The 14,517-nt window shown below is 48.0% G+C and overlaps 1 protein-coding gene across 2 annotated transcripts in view; it reads left to right on the top strand.

Annotated features, from left to right (window-relative positions):
- LRRC45 (leucine rich repeat containing 45) overlaps positions 1-14,517 on the top strand; it is a 231,711-nt gene that overhangs the window by 84,782 nt on the left and 132,412 nt on the right. For both annotated transcript variants that reach the window (XM_033961545.1, XM_033961547.1), the window contains exons 7-8: positions 4,873-4,931; positions 5,027-5,104. In XM_033961545.1, the coding sequence (XP_033817436.1) occupies positions 4,873-4,931; positions 5,027-5,104 (137 nt within the window). The remainder of the gene's footprint in view (positions 1-4,872; positions 4,932-5,026; positions 5,105-14,517) is intronic.

Raw genomic sequence — 14,517 nt, 5'->3', positions numbered from 1 at the left:
AAAGGAATTTGTAGCTTGAACTATTTGGGTTCTTAGCATGGATATATTAATTTGTGTCTCATCTAAGTCTTTGGACAACTGATGGCACTGAGTGTTCAAGTCAGTATTTTCTTGTCTTATGCTAATAATTCCTCTACATAGGCCTTGGATGAAAAGGCACTTTTGTTTATTTGTTTTCTTTTTAAACTCCTGAGAATGATTAACCATTTTTTTTCTGAATATCGTACCATGTGTGTTTTAGAAAATTCCCCTCATATGGGCCACCCTTCCTGTCAAAATATTTCTGTACAATATCTGTGAGTTCTTGAAAATCAAAAGGGTTCATATTTGAGGCTGCAGAAGTCTGTCTGGTTCGTGGGCCTTGCTCATATATTTATATGGCCTTCTAAATGTCCCTGTCTGTGTGTAGCCTTTGAGATTGAAATGCTCCCACTTATGAAGGAGGGAGACTTTAGTAATAGGTAGAAAAATGAGGTAAAGCATGTTAGGTAAGAGTCACCAGCATACTTGCCCACACTTTAAATGCAAAGGTTACTACCTGAAATTTATAGGCAGTAGTTTAGCAGGAAAAAATATAAGAAATTTGTTAAAAGAACAGAGATGCCAGCTGCCAGTTCCAGCCTAATCTGTACTGGTCCTTCACCAGGGAGGAGACTGGCAAGAAATAGAATCAAAAGCACAAAGTAGTAAAAAAACAAAACAAACGTATGTTAGAACAAAGGTGCCAGCTGCTAATTCCAGCCCAGCCTGCCCTGGTCCTTTACCAGGGCAGAGGCTGACCAGAAATAGAATTAAAAGCATGAAGTAAAAAAAATAAAAGTTATTAGTACAGATGTGACGTGTCTTAATTGAGTGACTGTTTTAACATTGGAACATGCTTTTCTTCAGAGCAGCTCAAATATTAAACCAAATTTTGTTACATGTAACACACTCCGGCAAGCCTATAATAGCAAATCATAAAATGTAAACTGGCACAGGTAAAACTACAAAGCCTTTTGATAGTAAAATCCTATCTCACTCGGTCTATACTCAATCATCAATCAAAACTGCACAAGGACTTTTGAGTGTAAAATACCATCCCTCACCTTGTCTATTGATCATATAATACTGATTGTACCAGAAAAAATGAAATTCTACTTACCCAGCTGAAAATGTTCTTGAGGAACCGAGATGAACCCCCAAAATGTAAGATTTTGGAGGGGTAAGTTTGAAGCGGCCTTACAATCCACCAGGTCCCGGTTTCGATACCCTCGTTGAAGATTCAGTAGGAAGTAAAATTACTGACAAAGATCGCTAAGAGTGCTTGCAAAAAGAATATATATATTGTGCAGAAGAAATAAGCTTAATATTACAGAAAAGCAGAATTTTATAAAGATACATCAAGCATTACAATTAATGAGAGAGAAAAGACATTTTACCTGCCTTACAGATTCCAGAGGAAAGAGAGAGAGGGGGGAGGGGTGATGTTCCAGACAGAGAAGAGAGGGGGTGTTGCAGAGAGGGTTTTTTTATAGGTTGGAGTCTTATTCTAAACATAGAAACTATTATATGACCCAGTAAACTGTTTGAAACAATGGTGAATAAGGTGAGTGGAGTGTGATAGATTGGAGAAGAAAAGAGGGAGAATTTCCAGTATCTCTCTGAATGGTTTCTGATTAACCTATCTGTGTTAGATCATGCATTTGGGTTTGTATATCTTAAGCTGTCCATCTTAAGCACCAGACATTAACACATCTTAGCTGTCTTTAGCACCTCTTCGCTTTACCAAGGTCCTTTGTTACCTTTAAGCACTGATGTAATTTAGGCTGTCTGTGGCAATCTGGGCTGTCTGCACTGACATACCCTAAGGTCAGACATGAATGATATGATCTCCCATAGATCTTTGCTGACATTGGTAAGGCCAGGAAGTTAAGGCAGGGCTGACAGAGAGCACCCGGGTTACGGCTCGGGTGGTGGAGTTTCTCCAGTTGCTGGGCTGGGTGGTCAACCTTTCCAAGAGTCGGTTGGCCCCATCTCAGCATCTGGAGTACTGTGGGATTCTGTTCAACAGCTCTTTGGGGAAGGTCTTGCTTCCAGAGGCCCGGGTAAGCAAATTGCAATTGCAGAGTTGCCTTATGGTGTCCCGGTGTCCTTGGGCGCAGGATTTCCTCCAAGTCTTGGGGTCAATTGCAGCTTCCCTAGATGTAGAGAGGTGGGCGCGGGTCCACATGCGTTCTCTTCAGTTTGCTCTGCTCTGGAGGTGGTCGCCCCAGAGGCACAATTTGGATCTCCCTGTTCCTCTGCGAGGCTTGGTGCACTGCAGTCTTTGTTGGTGGCTCCAGACATCTCATCTTGTTCAGGGAACGAGGCTGGATCAACCACAGTGGATGGTGCTTCTCACGGATGCTAGTCTCCTCAATTGGGGAGTTCAGTGTCTAGGTCACTCAGCTCAGGGCACCTGGTCCACAGAGGAGATGTGGTCAATCAATGTGTTGGAGACCAGAGCCGTCCATCTGGCGCTGTTAGCTTTCCGCTCTTGCTTGTCGGACAAATCAGTCAGAGTTTGGTCGGACAATGCCATGGCGGTGGCTTACGTCAATCGTCAGGGAGGCACCAAGAGCACTCAAGTAGCGCAGGATGGGCAGGACATCTCGACCTCACACATAGCTGGAGTGGAGAATGTTCAGGCGGACTTCCTCATCGTCACGTTCTAGATCCCGGAGAGTGGTGTCTAAGCCCTGTGGCCTTTCAGTTGATAGTGCAGTCTTGGGGTCGGACCCTGATGGACCTGATGGCCATGAATGTCGACGCCAAAATGCTCTGCTTCTTCAGTCATCACAGAGACTGGCCAAGGGCCTGGATGCTCTGGTTCAACCATGGCCAATGGAGGGGCTGTTGTATGTGTTCCTTCCATGGTCATTAGTGGGCAGAGGAGTTCTCTGCATCATTCGTCATCCGGGTCTCATAGTTCTGGTGGCTCCGGATTGGCCTAGATGTCCGTGGTACACAGATCTGATGAGGCATATGGTGGCGGATCTTCTTCCTCTGCCTCTCTTGGACGACCTTCTGACACAGGGTCCCATTCCAGTGTTCGATCTGGGTCCCTTCTGTATTACGGCTTTGGCTCTTGAGAGGGGTCGCCTAGGTAAGAAGGGGTATTCAGATACAGTGATCGACTCTCTTGGAGTCCCGGAGGCTTTCCACCTCTCGGGCTTATGTGAGGGTTTGGTGTCTATTTGAGGAGTGGTGTGCTGCGCATGGAGTGGTCTCTTTTTGCGCTTCCCTGCCTAACATCTTAGAGTTTTTGCAGGATAGCCTAGATAGGGGACTGGCTTGGTCTTCTCTCTGGTTTCAGCTTGCAGCTTTGTCAGCCTTTCAGGGGTTGTGGAAAGGTCAGTGTTTTTCTGCCATTCCTGATGTGATTCGCTTCTTGCGGGCAGCCAAATTGCTCAAGCCTCCCATACAACCCTCTGTTCCATCTTGGAATCTGAATCTGGTTCTGTCCATTCTGGTGTGACCTCCTTTTGAACCATTGGGCGACTGCTCTTTGAAGGACCTTACTCTTAAAGCGGTCTTTTTGGTGGCCCTTACTTCAGCTAGACGTGTTTCTCAGCTGTAGGCTTTCTCTTGTAGGGCTCCCTTCTTGGAGTTTTCTAGGGAGCGGGTTGTCTTGAGGCCTGTTCCTTCCTTTCTGCCAAAGGTGGTTTCTCCTTTTCATTTCAATCAGGCAGTGATCCTCCCGGTGTTGGGTAGTTGGGAGGGATCTTCTCAGCAGAAGCAGTTGCACCAGTTGGCTGTCGGTCAGATCATCTTTTTGTCCTTCTAGCGGGTCCTCGTCGGGGGGATGGCATTTCTAAGGCTACTATGGCGCGCTGGATCAAGGAGACTATTGCTTCCACTTATCTTCTGAAGAAGAAGTCTGTTCCAGAATTTCTCAAAGCTCATTGCATTAGGGGTCAGGCAGCTTCTTGGACTGAGTCTTCGCTTGTGCCTCCAATAGACATTTGTAAGGCTGCGGTTTAGTCTTCTTTCCATTCATTTGTCAGACACTACCGGATAGACGTTCAGGCGCGTCGGGAAGCGGTGTTCAGTGAGCGGGTTCTGGTTTCGGCCCTTCGGGCGTCCAACCTAAGATGGGGACTGCTTTAGTACGTCCCACTTGTAAGATTAACTTCTACTGGTTTGGAGAGTGGTAAAGAAGGAGAAATTAGATTCTTACCTGCTAATTTATTTTCTTTTAGCTTCTCTAGACCGGTAGAGATCTCCACCATGTCTATTGTCATGTTGTTGTGGCTGTTGCGCGGCAGTTTTTGTTTATTGCTGCCGGTTCTAGTATTTTTCTAGGGCCAGGGAGAATTGAAGAACAGTGGCTGTGGCTTGGCTGGCTTAGCTGGCGAGCTGTGGGGACATTTTCTTTCTGGTAATTCTCCTCTGCATTTTCCAACAGCATTTGGGTATGTTAGTTATTACTCCTGTTTGGAGTATTGTTTATTTCTGTTTCCAGTTCTTAGTTCTGCTTGGCTATTCGGCAGACTGATAGGAATAGGGCAAGGTATCTCTTATGTACTATTCCACAGTTTTGTTTCAGTCTCCACCTGCTGGTCATGATGAGATATATACCCACTTGTAAGATTAACCTCTACTGATCTGGATAAGCTAAAAGAAAGTAAATTAGCAGGTAAGAATCTAATTTCTCTTTCCTTCTGTATACTTCCTGCTTTAAATGTAGTTTTTCTGCCTCCCTTTTCCTTCCTGAATAGATAAAAGCCTAATAGTCATCTCCCAGTCATGAAATTTGTCAAACCATGTCTGTGTGTTAGCATCAATATCATCAGGTGTTTTATCATTCCCAGAGACCAGATTCAGGTATCATAAGTGTTATATTATTTACAGTTCCTGGATTTGATGAGCAATATCGATAAGCAAAGGAATGAAATGTACCGCAATAGCAGGTCAGTAACGTGTAGCGAACTAGTTTATAAGTGTTAAAAGTTTGCATTCATATTTATGGTGAGGGTTTGCTTTTATGAATCTCTTTGTGATTTAGAACATCAGCAGTGCGAATTGGCCAGTTACAGGAAGTCCTTGAAGAAAGAAAGTCTGTTGTGAATTCATTGAGAGCTAAGTATGGCTACACTGTCCTAGTGACAGAGCACAGTTTCTCCACTTGCCCTTATTTCTTGATAAATTATTAATACCCCAAAGTTCTCCCCGTTCCTTAAGATCTACTGACCAAAAACTTCTTTTCATTCCATCCTTAAAAGAATCCTACTATACTAGGAAAACTAATTTCGCTATAACTGCCCCCACCTTATGGAATTCTCTCCCTCAATTTCTTCGCGATGAACTTCATTTACCAAAATTCAAGACTAATCTCAAAACCTTCCTATTTCAAGATGCTTTTGACAAATTTTAATCACCAATTTTTTTTTTTTTTTTTTTTTTTTCTCTCTTTTTCTTTCTTTTATGGTCAGTTTACCTGTAATTCATAAATCTAACTTTTCTTCAGCGCATATCACTTTTACCATATACCCTCATCCCTCTTGTTCTACCCCTTCCCTCTATCTCATTTCTTCTAATATTATGTAACTTTTCCTCACCTCCCCACTTATCCTCACTTTCTAGTTTGTCTGTATACGTAATATATGTTTACTCTAATATTCAATACACCTAACTATTCTCCCTTCTACCTATTTTAAATTTTATTGTTAACCGGTCAGATATTCGTTTTATGATCGGGATATTAAAAACTAATAAACTTGAAACTCCATGTCCCTAATAAGAGTAATTGGTTCTGCAGCCCATGAGCCCCTTTCCAATAACAGCTTTTTTGGACTCTTCCTATGCAGTACATGCTTTCCTGTGAATAGTGGAATTCAGTCATATTTGTTTCATTCCATTCACCAAGGGATTAGTGTTTGTTCCAAGTTTTCTTCTTCTATAGAAATTTTGTTCTAGTTTGTTGGGGTTGTTTTTTTTTTAATCCCAGGACAAGCAGGCAGCATATTCTCACATGTGGGTGACGTCATCCACGGAGCCCCGACGCGGACAGCCTTTCAAGCAAACTTGATTGAAGATTTCAAGTTTGCTGGTGCTGCACCACGCATGTGTGTGCCTTCCCGCTCCACTAGGGGGCGCATCCCCTCCTCGTGGTCTTCAGTTCTTAGTTTTCCGCGGAGCCAGAAAGCCCTGTCGTTTTTTTCTCTCCATGTTCAAGTGCCTTTCTAGCATCGCGGTTTCGTTGTTTTTTCGGACCGGAGTCGCTGTGCGCCTCGTTTTTTTCTTGGTTTAGTGCATTTTGTTGTTTTTGTTCAGTTCGGCATCCGGGGACTCCAGGTTTGCCGTGGCCGCCTGGCCTCGATCGGCCGCAGCCTGTTTTTTCTCTGTGTCCCAGCCCTTGTCCGGGTTTAAGAAGTGCACCCAGTGTGGTCGGCTCCTATCTATTACCGACCCTCATTGTTGGTGCATCCTGTGCCTGGGGGCTCATTATCCGACCGATTCTTGCCCCCGGTGCGCCACTTTTCAGTCGCGCGCCCTGCGTCGTCTTCGGGCCCACATGGCGGACCTTTTCGCGGAAGAGCAGGCCCTGGTTTCAGCCCCGGTCTCGGCCTCGACGTCAGCCCCGGGATCAGCCCCGGCCTCAGCCCCGGCCTCGACGTTGGCCTCGAAGACCTCGGCCCCAGCGAAGCCTTCGGTCTCGAACGGCACCGTTTCAGCTGTGAAGCCTTCGGCTCCAGGTAAGTCCCCTCTTCCGGGTCTGCGTCAGCGATGAAGTCAACCTCGGAGGCTACGACAGTTCATGGCGGGGCGTTGCCCCTGGCTTCGTCGAGGCATACTAAGCCCTCCAAGCTCCACCTCATGGGAATACTCATCCTCGAGGTTGCCCTCCGTGGAATGCACTGCTGCAACTGACTTGCCTGCCATGGTGTCCGTGCCCATTTTCCAGGATATGCTTCGCGCCATGATATCCTCGGAGCTCTCCTCGGCGTTGGCCCACCTGGCCCCAGCCTCAACCTTGCGTGCAGACCAGCCTGAGCGTCGTGTCGAAGCCCCTGAGGGCAAGGTGCGTCGGTCTCGGTGCTTTTCTTCCTCGGACTCCTCGCCTCAGGGCGTTCTTCGCCTTCGGGGCGCCCGACGTCGAAGCACCGGTCAGAGCGTACCTCGACCCCGTCTCGATGTTCTGCAAAGTGGCTCCGGAACTCTTCCCCCGAGGCGGGGTCGATCCCCGGGTGTTCGCACTGCAGGGGCTCTCCGGGTTTCGGAGTTGTCCCTGTCCAACCCCAGGCTTTTCAAGTCGCCTTCCCAGTTCGGGGCTCCAGTCCGAGAGGCTCCGACTTCGAGGGGTTCTTCCGCTTTTTCCCGGGGCTTTTCTCCTCGGCGTCAGCGGGCCGTGGTGCCTCGGACCCCGGGGTCTTCCCCTCAGGGGTCCTCGAAGCGCCGCCTGTCCTCGACCCGCCACGTTCCCTCAGCGGGGCATCCTGGGGTTCGGGCCAGGATGATACTGATCGGCCGCCTCATTATTCTCGGGAGGCTTCTCCCTCCTTCTTGGCGGCGGGCGCCTTGGTCTCGTTCGACCACCCCCCCAGGGGTCTATCCGAGGGTCGTTCCTCCTCCTTCACGAGGTTCATGCAGGATATGGGGAGGGCGCTCGATCTTGATCTCCAGGCAGACTCCAAATATACCAAGGAGTTTCTGGCGGAGATGGACCTGCCGTGTCCCCTGCGGGAGTCTCTGCGGCTCCCCTTGATCCTGGTCTTGTGCCAAGCATTCTTCCGGAATTTGGAAACCCCTATGCGGACCCAGCTATTCCGTCCAAAATGGAATCTAAGTATCGGACGGTCCACTGCCCGGGATTTGAGAAGGCTCAACTGTCCCACCAATCCCTGTTGGTGGAGTCTTCGCTCAAGAAGTCCCATCACTCCAGGGTCTCCGCAGCTGTTCCGCCAGGACGGGAGGGGAGGACCATGGACAAATTTGGCAGGCGTCTCTACCAGAATTCTATGATGGCCAACAGGGTCTTGAACTATAATTTTACCTTTACATTGTCTCCGTCTATCAGGGTGACTTACCCGCCTCCCACCAGGCGGAGTTTGGGCAGTTGGTGGACACTCTTTCTCAGCTTCGTTTGCACCTCTTCCATACAGCTTACGATGCTTTTGAGCTTTCCTCCCGGGTTTCCGCCTTTGCGGTAGCCATGCACCGGTTGCATCATGGATATGGACCCCAATCTGCAGGACCGCTTGGCCAATCTGCCCTGCGTGGGGAATGAGCTCTTCGATGACTCGATCGATCCAGCCACTAAGCGCCTCTCGGAGCATGAGCGTTCCTTTGCTGCTTTAGTGCGGCCTAAGCTGAAGCCCACTCCTTCTAAGGTCTATCGGGGTGCCGCCCCGGAGGTACCCGCAAAAGTCTACCCCTGCTTTCTCACGCCTGCCTCCTTGCTGGCAGCAGCAACAGCAGCGGGCTCCTCCGAAGCCTCAGAGCCCGGCGGTGTCTAAGCCGGCGCCGTCTTTTTGACGGGCTGAGCGGATGGGGGCTGGCTCCCTCCGCGATGGTTTCTGTCCCCCTTCCCATCGGAGGCCATCTCCGAGCCTTTTACCCCCTCTGGGCTAGTATTACCTCGGACGCTTGTGTCCTGACCGGATTAGGGAGGGGTATTCCTTGAACTTCTGGGAGTTGCCCTGGCGTGTCTCTTTCCAATTGGGCGCAGCTCCCCTTGCTCCTTCTGGAGGCCCAGGCACTTCTTCGCCTTCGTGCGGTGGAGGTGGTTCCCCCCTCCCAGCGGGGGCGGGGGTTTTACTTCAGGTACTTCCTGGTCCCCAAAAAGACCGGGGACCTCCGGCCGATCCTGGACCTCCGGAGGCTCAACAAGGTTCGGGAGAAGTTCAGGATGCTCTCCCTTCCCGTTCTGTATCCCTTGCTCGACGAGGGGGACTGGTTATGTTCCCTCGATCTGAAGGAAGCATACACTCATGTTCCGGTGCATCCAGCTTGGCGCTGGTTCCTTCGTTTTCAGGAGGGAGATCTGCATCTCCAATACCGGGTCCTCCCGTTCGGGCTCGCTTCCTCCCCGCGGGTCTTCACAAAGTGTCTCGTGGTGGTGGCGGCGGCCCTATTGTCCCAGGGTCTACAGCTTTTCCCCTACCTCGACGACTGGCTGATCAAAGCCCCGTCGAGGGAGGGGGTTATCTCAGCGACCCGACAGACTATTACATTTCTTCAGAGTCTAGGGTTCGAGGTAAACTTCCCCAAGTCCCAACTGTGCTCCAGTTTATTGGGGCCGGGCTGGACACGGTTCGCCTACGGTTATTCCTGCCTTCTCCTCGGCAGGTCATGCTAGTGCGGCTGAGCCAGCAGATTTCCCTGCGGGCTTTGGTCTTGGCCAAGCAGATGATGGTACTCTTGGGTCATATGGCCGTGCATGTCACGCCGTTTCCACGCTTCCATCTTCCCTCAGTGGACTCTGGCCTCTCAGTGACGTCAGGATCGGGATCCCGCTTCTCATCACATTGCGGTGATTCCCTCCTTGAAACGCTCGCTCCGTTGGTGGACCAACTCTTCCAATCTTTCCAGGGGGTTGCTCTTTCTTGCACCTCAGCATCACCGTGTCCTGACAACGGACTTCTCGGCGTATGCTTGGGGGGCACATCTCAACGGTCTGCGTACGCAGGGCCTGTGGTCAAGTGTGGACCATCGTTGCCACATCAATGTGTTGGAGCTTCGGACCATATACAATGCGGTGGTGGCCTTTTGCCATTTACTTCGGGATTGGGTGGTCCTGGTATGCACGGACAACCAGGTGGCAATGTATTATGTCAACAAACAGGGAGGTACGGGTTCCCTGTCCCTCTGCAAGGAGGCTCTGCACCTTTGGAATTGGGCGTTGCGCCACAATGTCTTTCTTCGTGCGGTTTACATCCAGGGCGAACGAAATTGCCTGGCGGACAAGTTAAGCCACCTTCTGCAGCCGCACGAATGGTCACTCCATTCCCAGACTCTGCAACAAGTGTTTCTTTGGTGGGGGACTCCGCAGATAGATTTCTTTGCCTCGCCCCTCAATCACAAGCTGCCTCTGTTCTGCTCCAGGGTGCTCTTCCCAGATCGTCTCGAGGCCGATGCATTCCTTTTGAATTGGACAGGCAGGTTCCTGTATGCGTTTCCTCCCTTCCCGTTGATTCTGAGGACTCTTGTCCATCTGAAGTCTGCTCGCGCCACCATGATTTTGATAGCGCCTCGGTGACCTCGGCAGCCCTGGTTTTCCCTGCTTCTTCAACTCAGTGACATGGATCCTCTGCTTCTATCTGTGTTTCCTTCTCTGCTGTCTTAGAGTCGGGGTTCGCTGTTGCATCCCAATTTACAGTCACTACATCTGACGGCTTGGTTCCTTTCCACTTGACACCTTCCCTGGGGTTGTCCCGGTCGGTACGGGATGTTCTGGACGCCTCCCGAAAGGCTTCTACTAGACAGTGTTATGCCCAGAAGTGGACTAGATTCGCCTCGTGGTGTGCTTCCAATCGGGTGGAACCTTTGTCTGCTTCTTTGTCTTCAGTTTTGGATTATTTGCTTCATTTTGTCTCGGTCTGGCCTCAAGACCAATTCTGTTCGTATCCATCTTAGTGCGATTGCCGCCTTCCATCGGCAACTTGATGGGAAGTCGCTATCTGTCCACCCCTTGGTTTCTCATTTCATGAGGGGTCTCTTGAATGTCCATCTTCCTCTCAAGCCTCCCCCTGTGGTTTGGGATCTCAATGTAGTCCTCGCTCAATTGATGAAACCTCCTTTTGAGCCCATGGACAGAGCTCATGGACAGAGCTTCCTTACTTGGAAGGTGATCTTCCTGCTTGCCCTCACGTCTGCTCGCAGGGTTAGTGAGCTACAGGCTTTGGTTGCGGACCCACCTTTTACTGTTTTTCACCATGGCAAGGTGGTTTTGCGCACTCATCCCAAGTTCTTGCCTAAGGTGTTGTCAGATTTTCACCTTAATCAGTCTATCGTTCTTCCAGTGTTTTTTCCGAAGCCCCACTCTCATCCTGAGGAGGTGGCGCTTCATACTCTTGACTGTAAGAGAGCGTTGGCTTTCTATCTTCAACGCACCCAGTCTCATCGGACGGTTCCTCAATTACTTTTGTCTTTTGATCCTAATCGGTTGGGACGTCCTGTTTCCAAGCGCACCTTGTCCAACTGGTTGGCTGCTTGTATTTCCTTCTGCTACGCTCAGGCTCGTCTCTCGCTGCTTGGTCGGGTCACGGGGCATAAAGTCTGAGCGATGGCGGCTTCTGTCGCTTTCCTCAGGTCCACGCCAATTGAGGAGATCTGCAAGGCTGCCACTTGGTCTTCGGTTCATACCTTCACCTCTCACTACAGTCTGGATACTTTGTCCAGGAGCGACGGCCAGTTTGGCCATTCGGTTTTGCGTAATCTGTTTTCCTAAATTGCCAACTTCCCTCCGTCCCTTTTTTGGTTAGCTTGGAGGTCACCCACATAGTAACATAGTAGATGACGGCAGATAAAGACCCGAATGGTCCATCCAGTCTGCCCAACCTGATTCAATTTAAATTTTTTTTTTTTCTTCTTAGCTATTTCTGGGCGAGAATCCAAAGCTTTTCCCGGTACTGTGCTTGGGTTCCAACTGCCGAAATCTCTGTTAAGACTTACTCCAGCCCATCTACACCCTCCCAGCCATTGAAGCCCTCCCCTGCCCATCCTCCTCCAAACGGCCATGCACAGACACAGACCGTACAAGTCTGCCCAGTAACTGGCCTAGTTCAATCTTTAATATTATTTTCTCATTCTAAATCTTCTGTGTTCATCCAACGCTTCTTTGAACTCAGTCACAGTTTTACTCTCCACCACCTCTCTCGGGAGCGCATTCCAGGCATCCACCACCCTCTCCGTAAAGTAGAATTTCCTAACATTGCCCCTGAATCTACCACCCCTCAACCTCAAATTATGTCCTCTGGTTTTACCATTTTCCTTTCTCTGGAAAAGATTTTGTTCTACGTTAATACCCTTTAAGTATTTGAACGTCTGAATCATATCTCCCCTGTCTCTCCTTTCCTCTAGGGTATACATATTCAGGGCTTCCAGTCTCTCCTCATACGTCTTCTGGCGCAAGCCTCCTATCATTTTCGTCGCCCTCCTCTGGACCGCCTCAAGTCTTCTTACGTCTTTCGCCAGATACGGTCTCCAAAACTGAACACAATACTCCAAGTGGGGCCTCACCAATGACCTGTACAGGGGCATCAACACCTTCTTCCTTCTACTGACTACGCCTCTCTTTATACAGCCCAGAATCCTTCTGGCAGCAGCCACTGCCTTGTCACACTGTTTTTTTGCCTTTAGATCTTCGGACACTATCACCCCAAGGTCCCTCTCCCCGTCCGTGCATATCAGCTTCTCTCCTCCCAGCATATACGGTTCCTTCCTATTATTAATCCCCAAATGCATTACTCTGCATTTCTTTGCATTGAATTTTAGTTGCCAGGCATTAGACCATTCCTCTAACTTTTGCAGATCCTTTTTCATATTTTCCACTCCCTCTACGGTGTCTACTCTGTTACAAATCTTGGTATCATCTGCAAAAAGGCACACTTTTCCTTCTAACCCTTCAGCAATGTCACTTACATACATATTGAACAGGATTGGCCCCAGCACCGAACCCTGAGGGACTCCACTAGTCACCTTTCCTTCCTTCGAGCGACTTCCATTAACCATCACCCTCTGGCGTCTGTCCGACAGCCAGTTTCTGACCCAGTTCACAACTTTGGGTCCTAACTTCAGCCCTTCAAGTTTGTTCAACAGCCTCCTATGAGGAACTGTATCAAAGGCTTTGCTGAAATCCAAATAAATTACATCTAGCATATGTCCTCGATCCAGCTCTCTGGTTACCCAATCAAAAAATTCATTCAGGTTCGTTTGGCACGATTTACCTTTTGTAAAGCCATGTTGCCTCGGATCCTGTAACCCATTAGATTCAAGGAAATACACTATCCTTTCTTTCAGCAACACTTCCATTATTTTTCCAACAACTGAAGTGAGGCTCACCGGCCTGTAGTTTCCTGCTTCATCCTTGTGACCACTTTTATGAATAGGGACCACATCCGCTCTCCTCCAATCCCAGGAATCACTCCCGTCTCCAGTGCTGCCTGCTTGTTCTGGGATAAAGCACAGTTACTTACCGTAACAGGTGTTATCCAGGGACAGCAGGCAGATATTCTCGCAACCCTCCCACCTCCCTGGGGTTGGCTTCTTTGCTAGCTATCTGAACTGAAGACCACGAGGAGGGGATGCGCCCTCTAGTGGACCCGGAAGGCACACACATGTGTGGTGCAGCACCAGCAAACTTGAAATCTTCAATCAAGTTTGCTTGAAAGGCTGTCCGCGTCGGGGCTCCGTGGATGACGTCACCCACATGTGAAAATATCTGCCTGCTGTCCCTGGATAACACCTGTTACGGTAAGTAACTGTGCTTTTTGTTTAGACCCGCAAAGAAGGTGTTTTGTTGGGTTTTTATTTTCTCACTTTAATTTTGAGAAGACCACATTGTTAGGTAAAGATTTGATAACTTTATCGAATCTTCAAATGCCCTTCACCCCAACCAAACAGGTTTTCGAAAACATCATAGTACAGAATACTCGATGATTGGTCTTATAACAAATATCCATTATTTCCTCGACCATCACAAATCAGTCGCCCTTTTCTCTTTAGACTTATCAGCCGCATTCGACACAATTGATCATGAACTTTTATTAAATCGGATGCAATCACTAGGTATAGGCGGTCAAGTTTTACAATGGTTAACTTCATTTCTATCTGACCGTACTTCCCGAGTCAAATTTAACGATGTTTTTTCTTCAAATTATTCCTCAACCTATGGGGTGCCGCAAGGATCAATATTATCTCCTCTCTTATTTAACATTTTCTTATCACCTCTTCTTACTATTTCTCAATCACTTGGCTTTACAACTTTCTCCTATGCAGATGATATACAACTCATACATCCTATTGACCCAGAAAAAGGTGAAGAAATACAAGCCATTAACAAAAAACTAGAAATAATAAAAAACTGGTTAAATTGTAACAAACTGGCACTAAATATACAAAAATCTAAGACCATGCTTTTCACCTGGAAAGCAAACCTAACACCAGTATCACCATTTATTCTAAACAACATCCCTATAGAATCTGTACCTAAACTTAAAATTCTCGGAGTAATAATTGACGTAGACCTATCATTTCACAGTCATATTAGCGAAATAGTTAGATCATGCTTCTATAGACTACGTCGTATTCGATCAATTTCCACCTTTCTTGATTCCAAATCTATCAATATTCTTATTCATTCTCTTATCATATCTAAATTAGATTATTGTAACTCCCTCTTCATTAATATAACCCAGAAAGAAAAAAGACGACTTCAGATAATTCAAAATACCGCAATAAAATTAATCCATAAAGCTAAAAAATATGATCACGTCACTCCTCTACTGATTAAATCACACTGGCTACCCATTTCCCATCGTATTACTTTCAAAATTA

This window comes from Geotrypetes seraphini, chromosome 10 (assembly GCF_902459505.1).
Source record: "Geotrypetes seraphini chromosome 10, aGeoSer1.1, whole genome shotgun sequence".
Lineage (NCBI taxonomy): Eukaryota > Metazoa > Chordata > Amphibia > Gymnophiona > Dermophiidae > Geotrypetes > Geotrypetes seraphini.
This window is presented reverse-complemented; position numbering and strand designations above follow the sequence as displayed.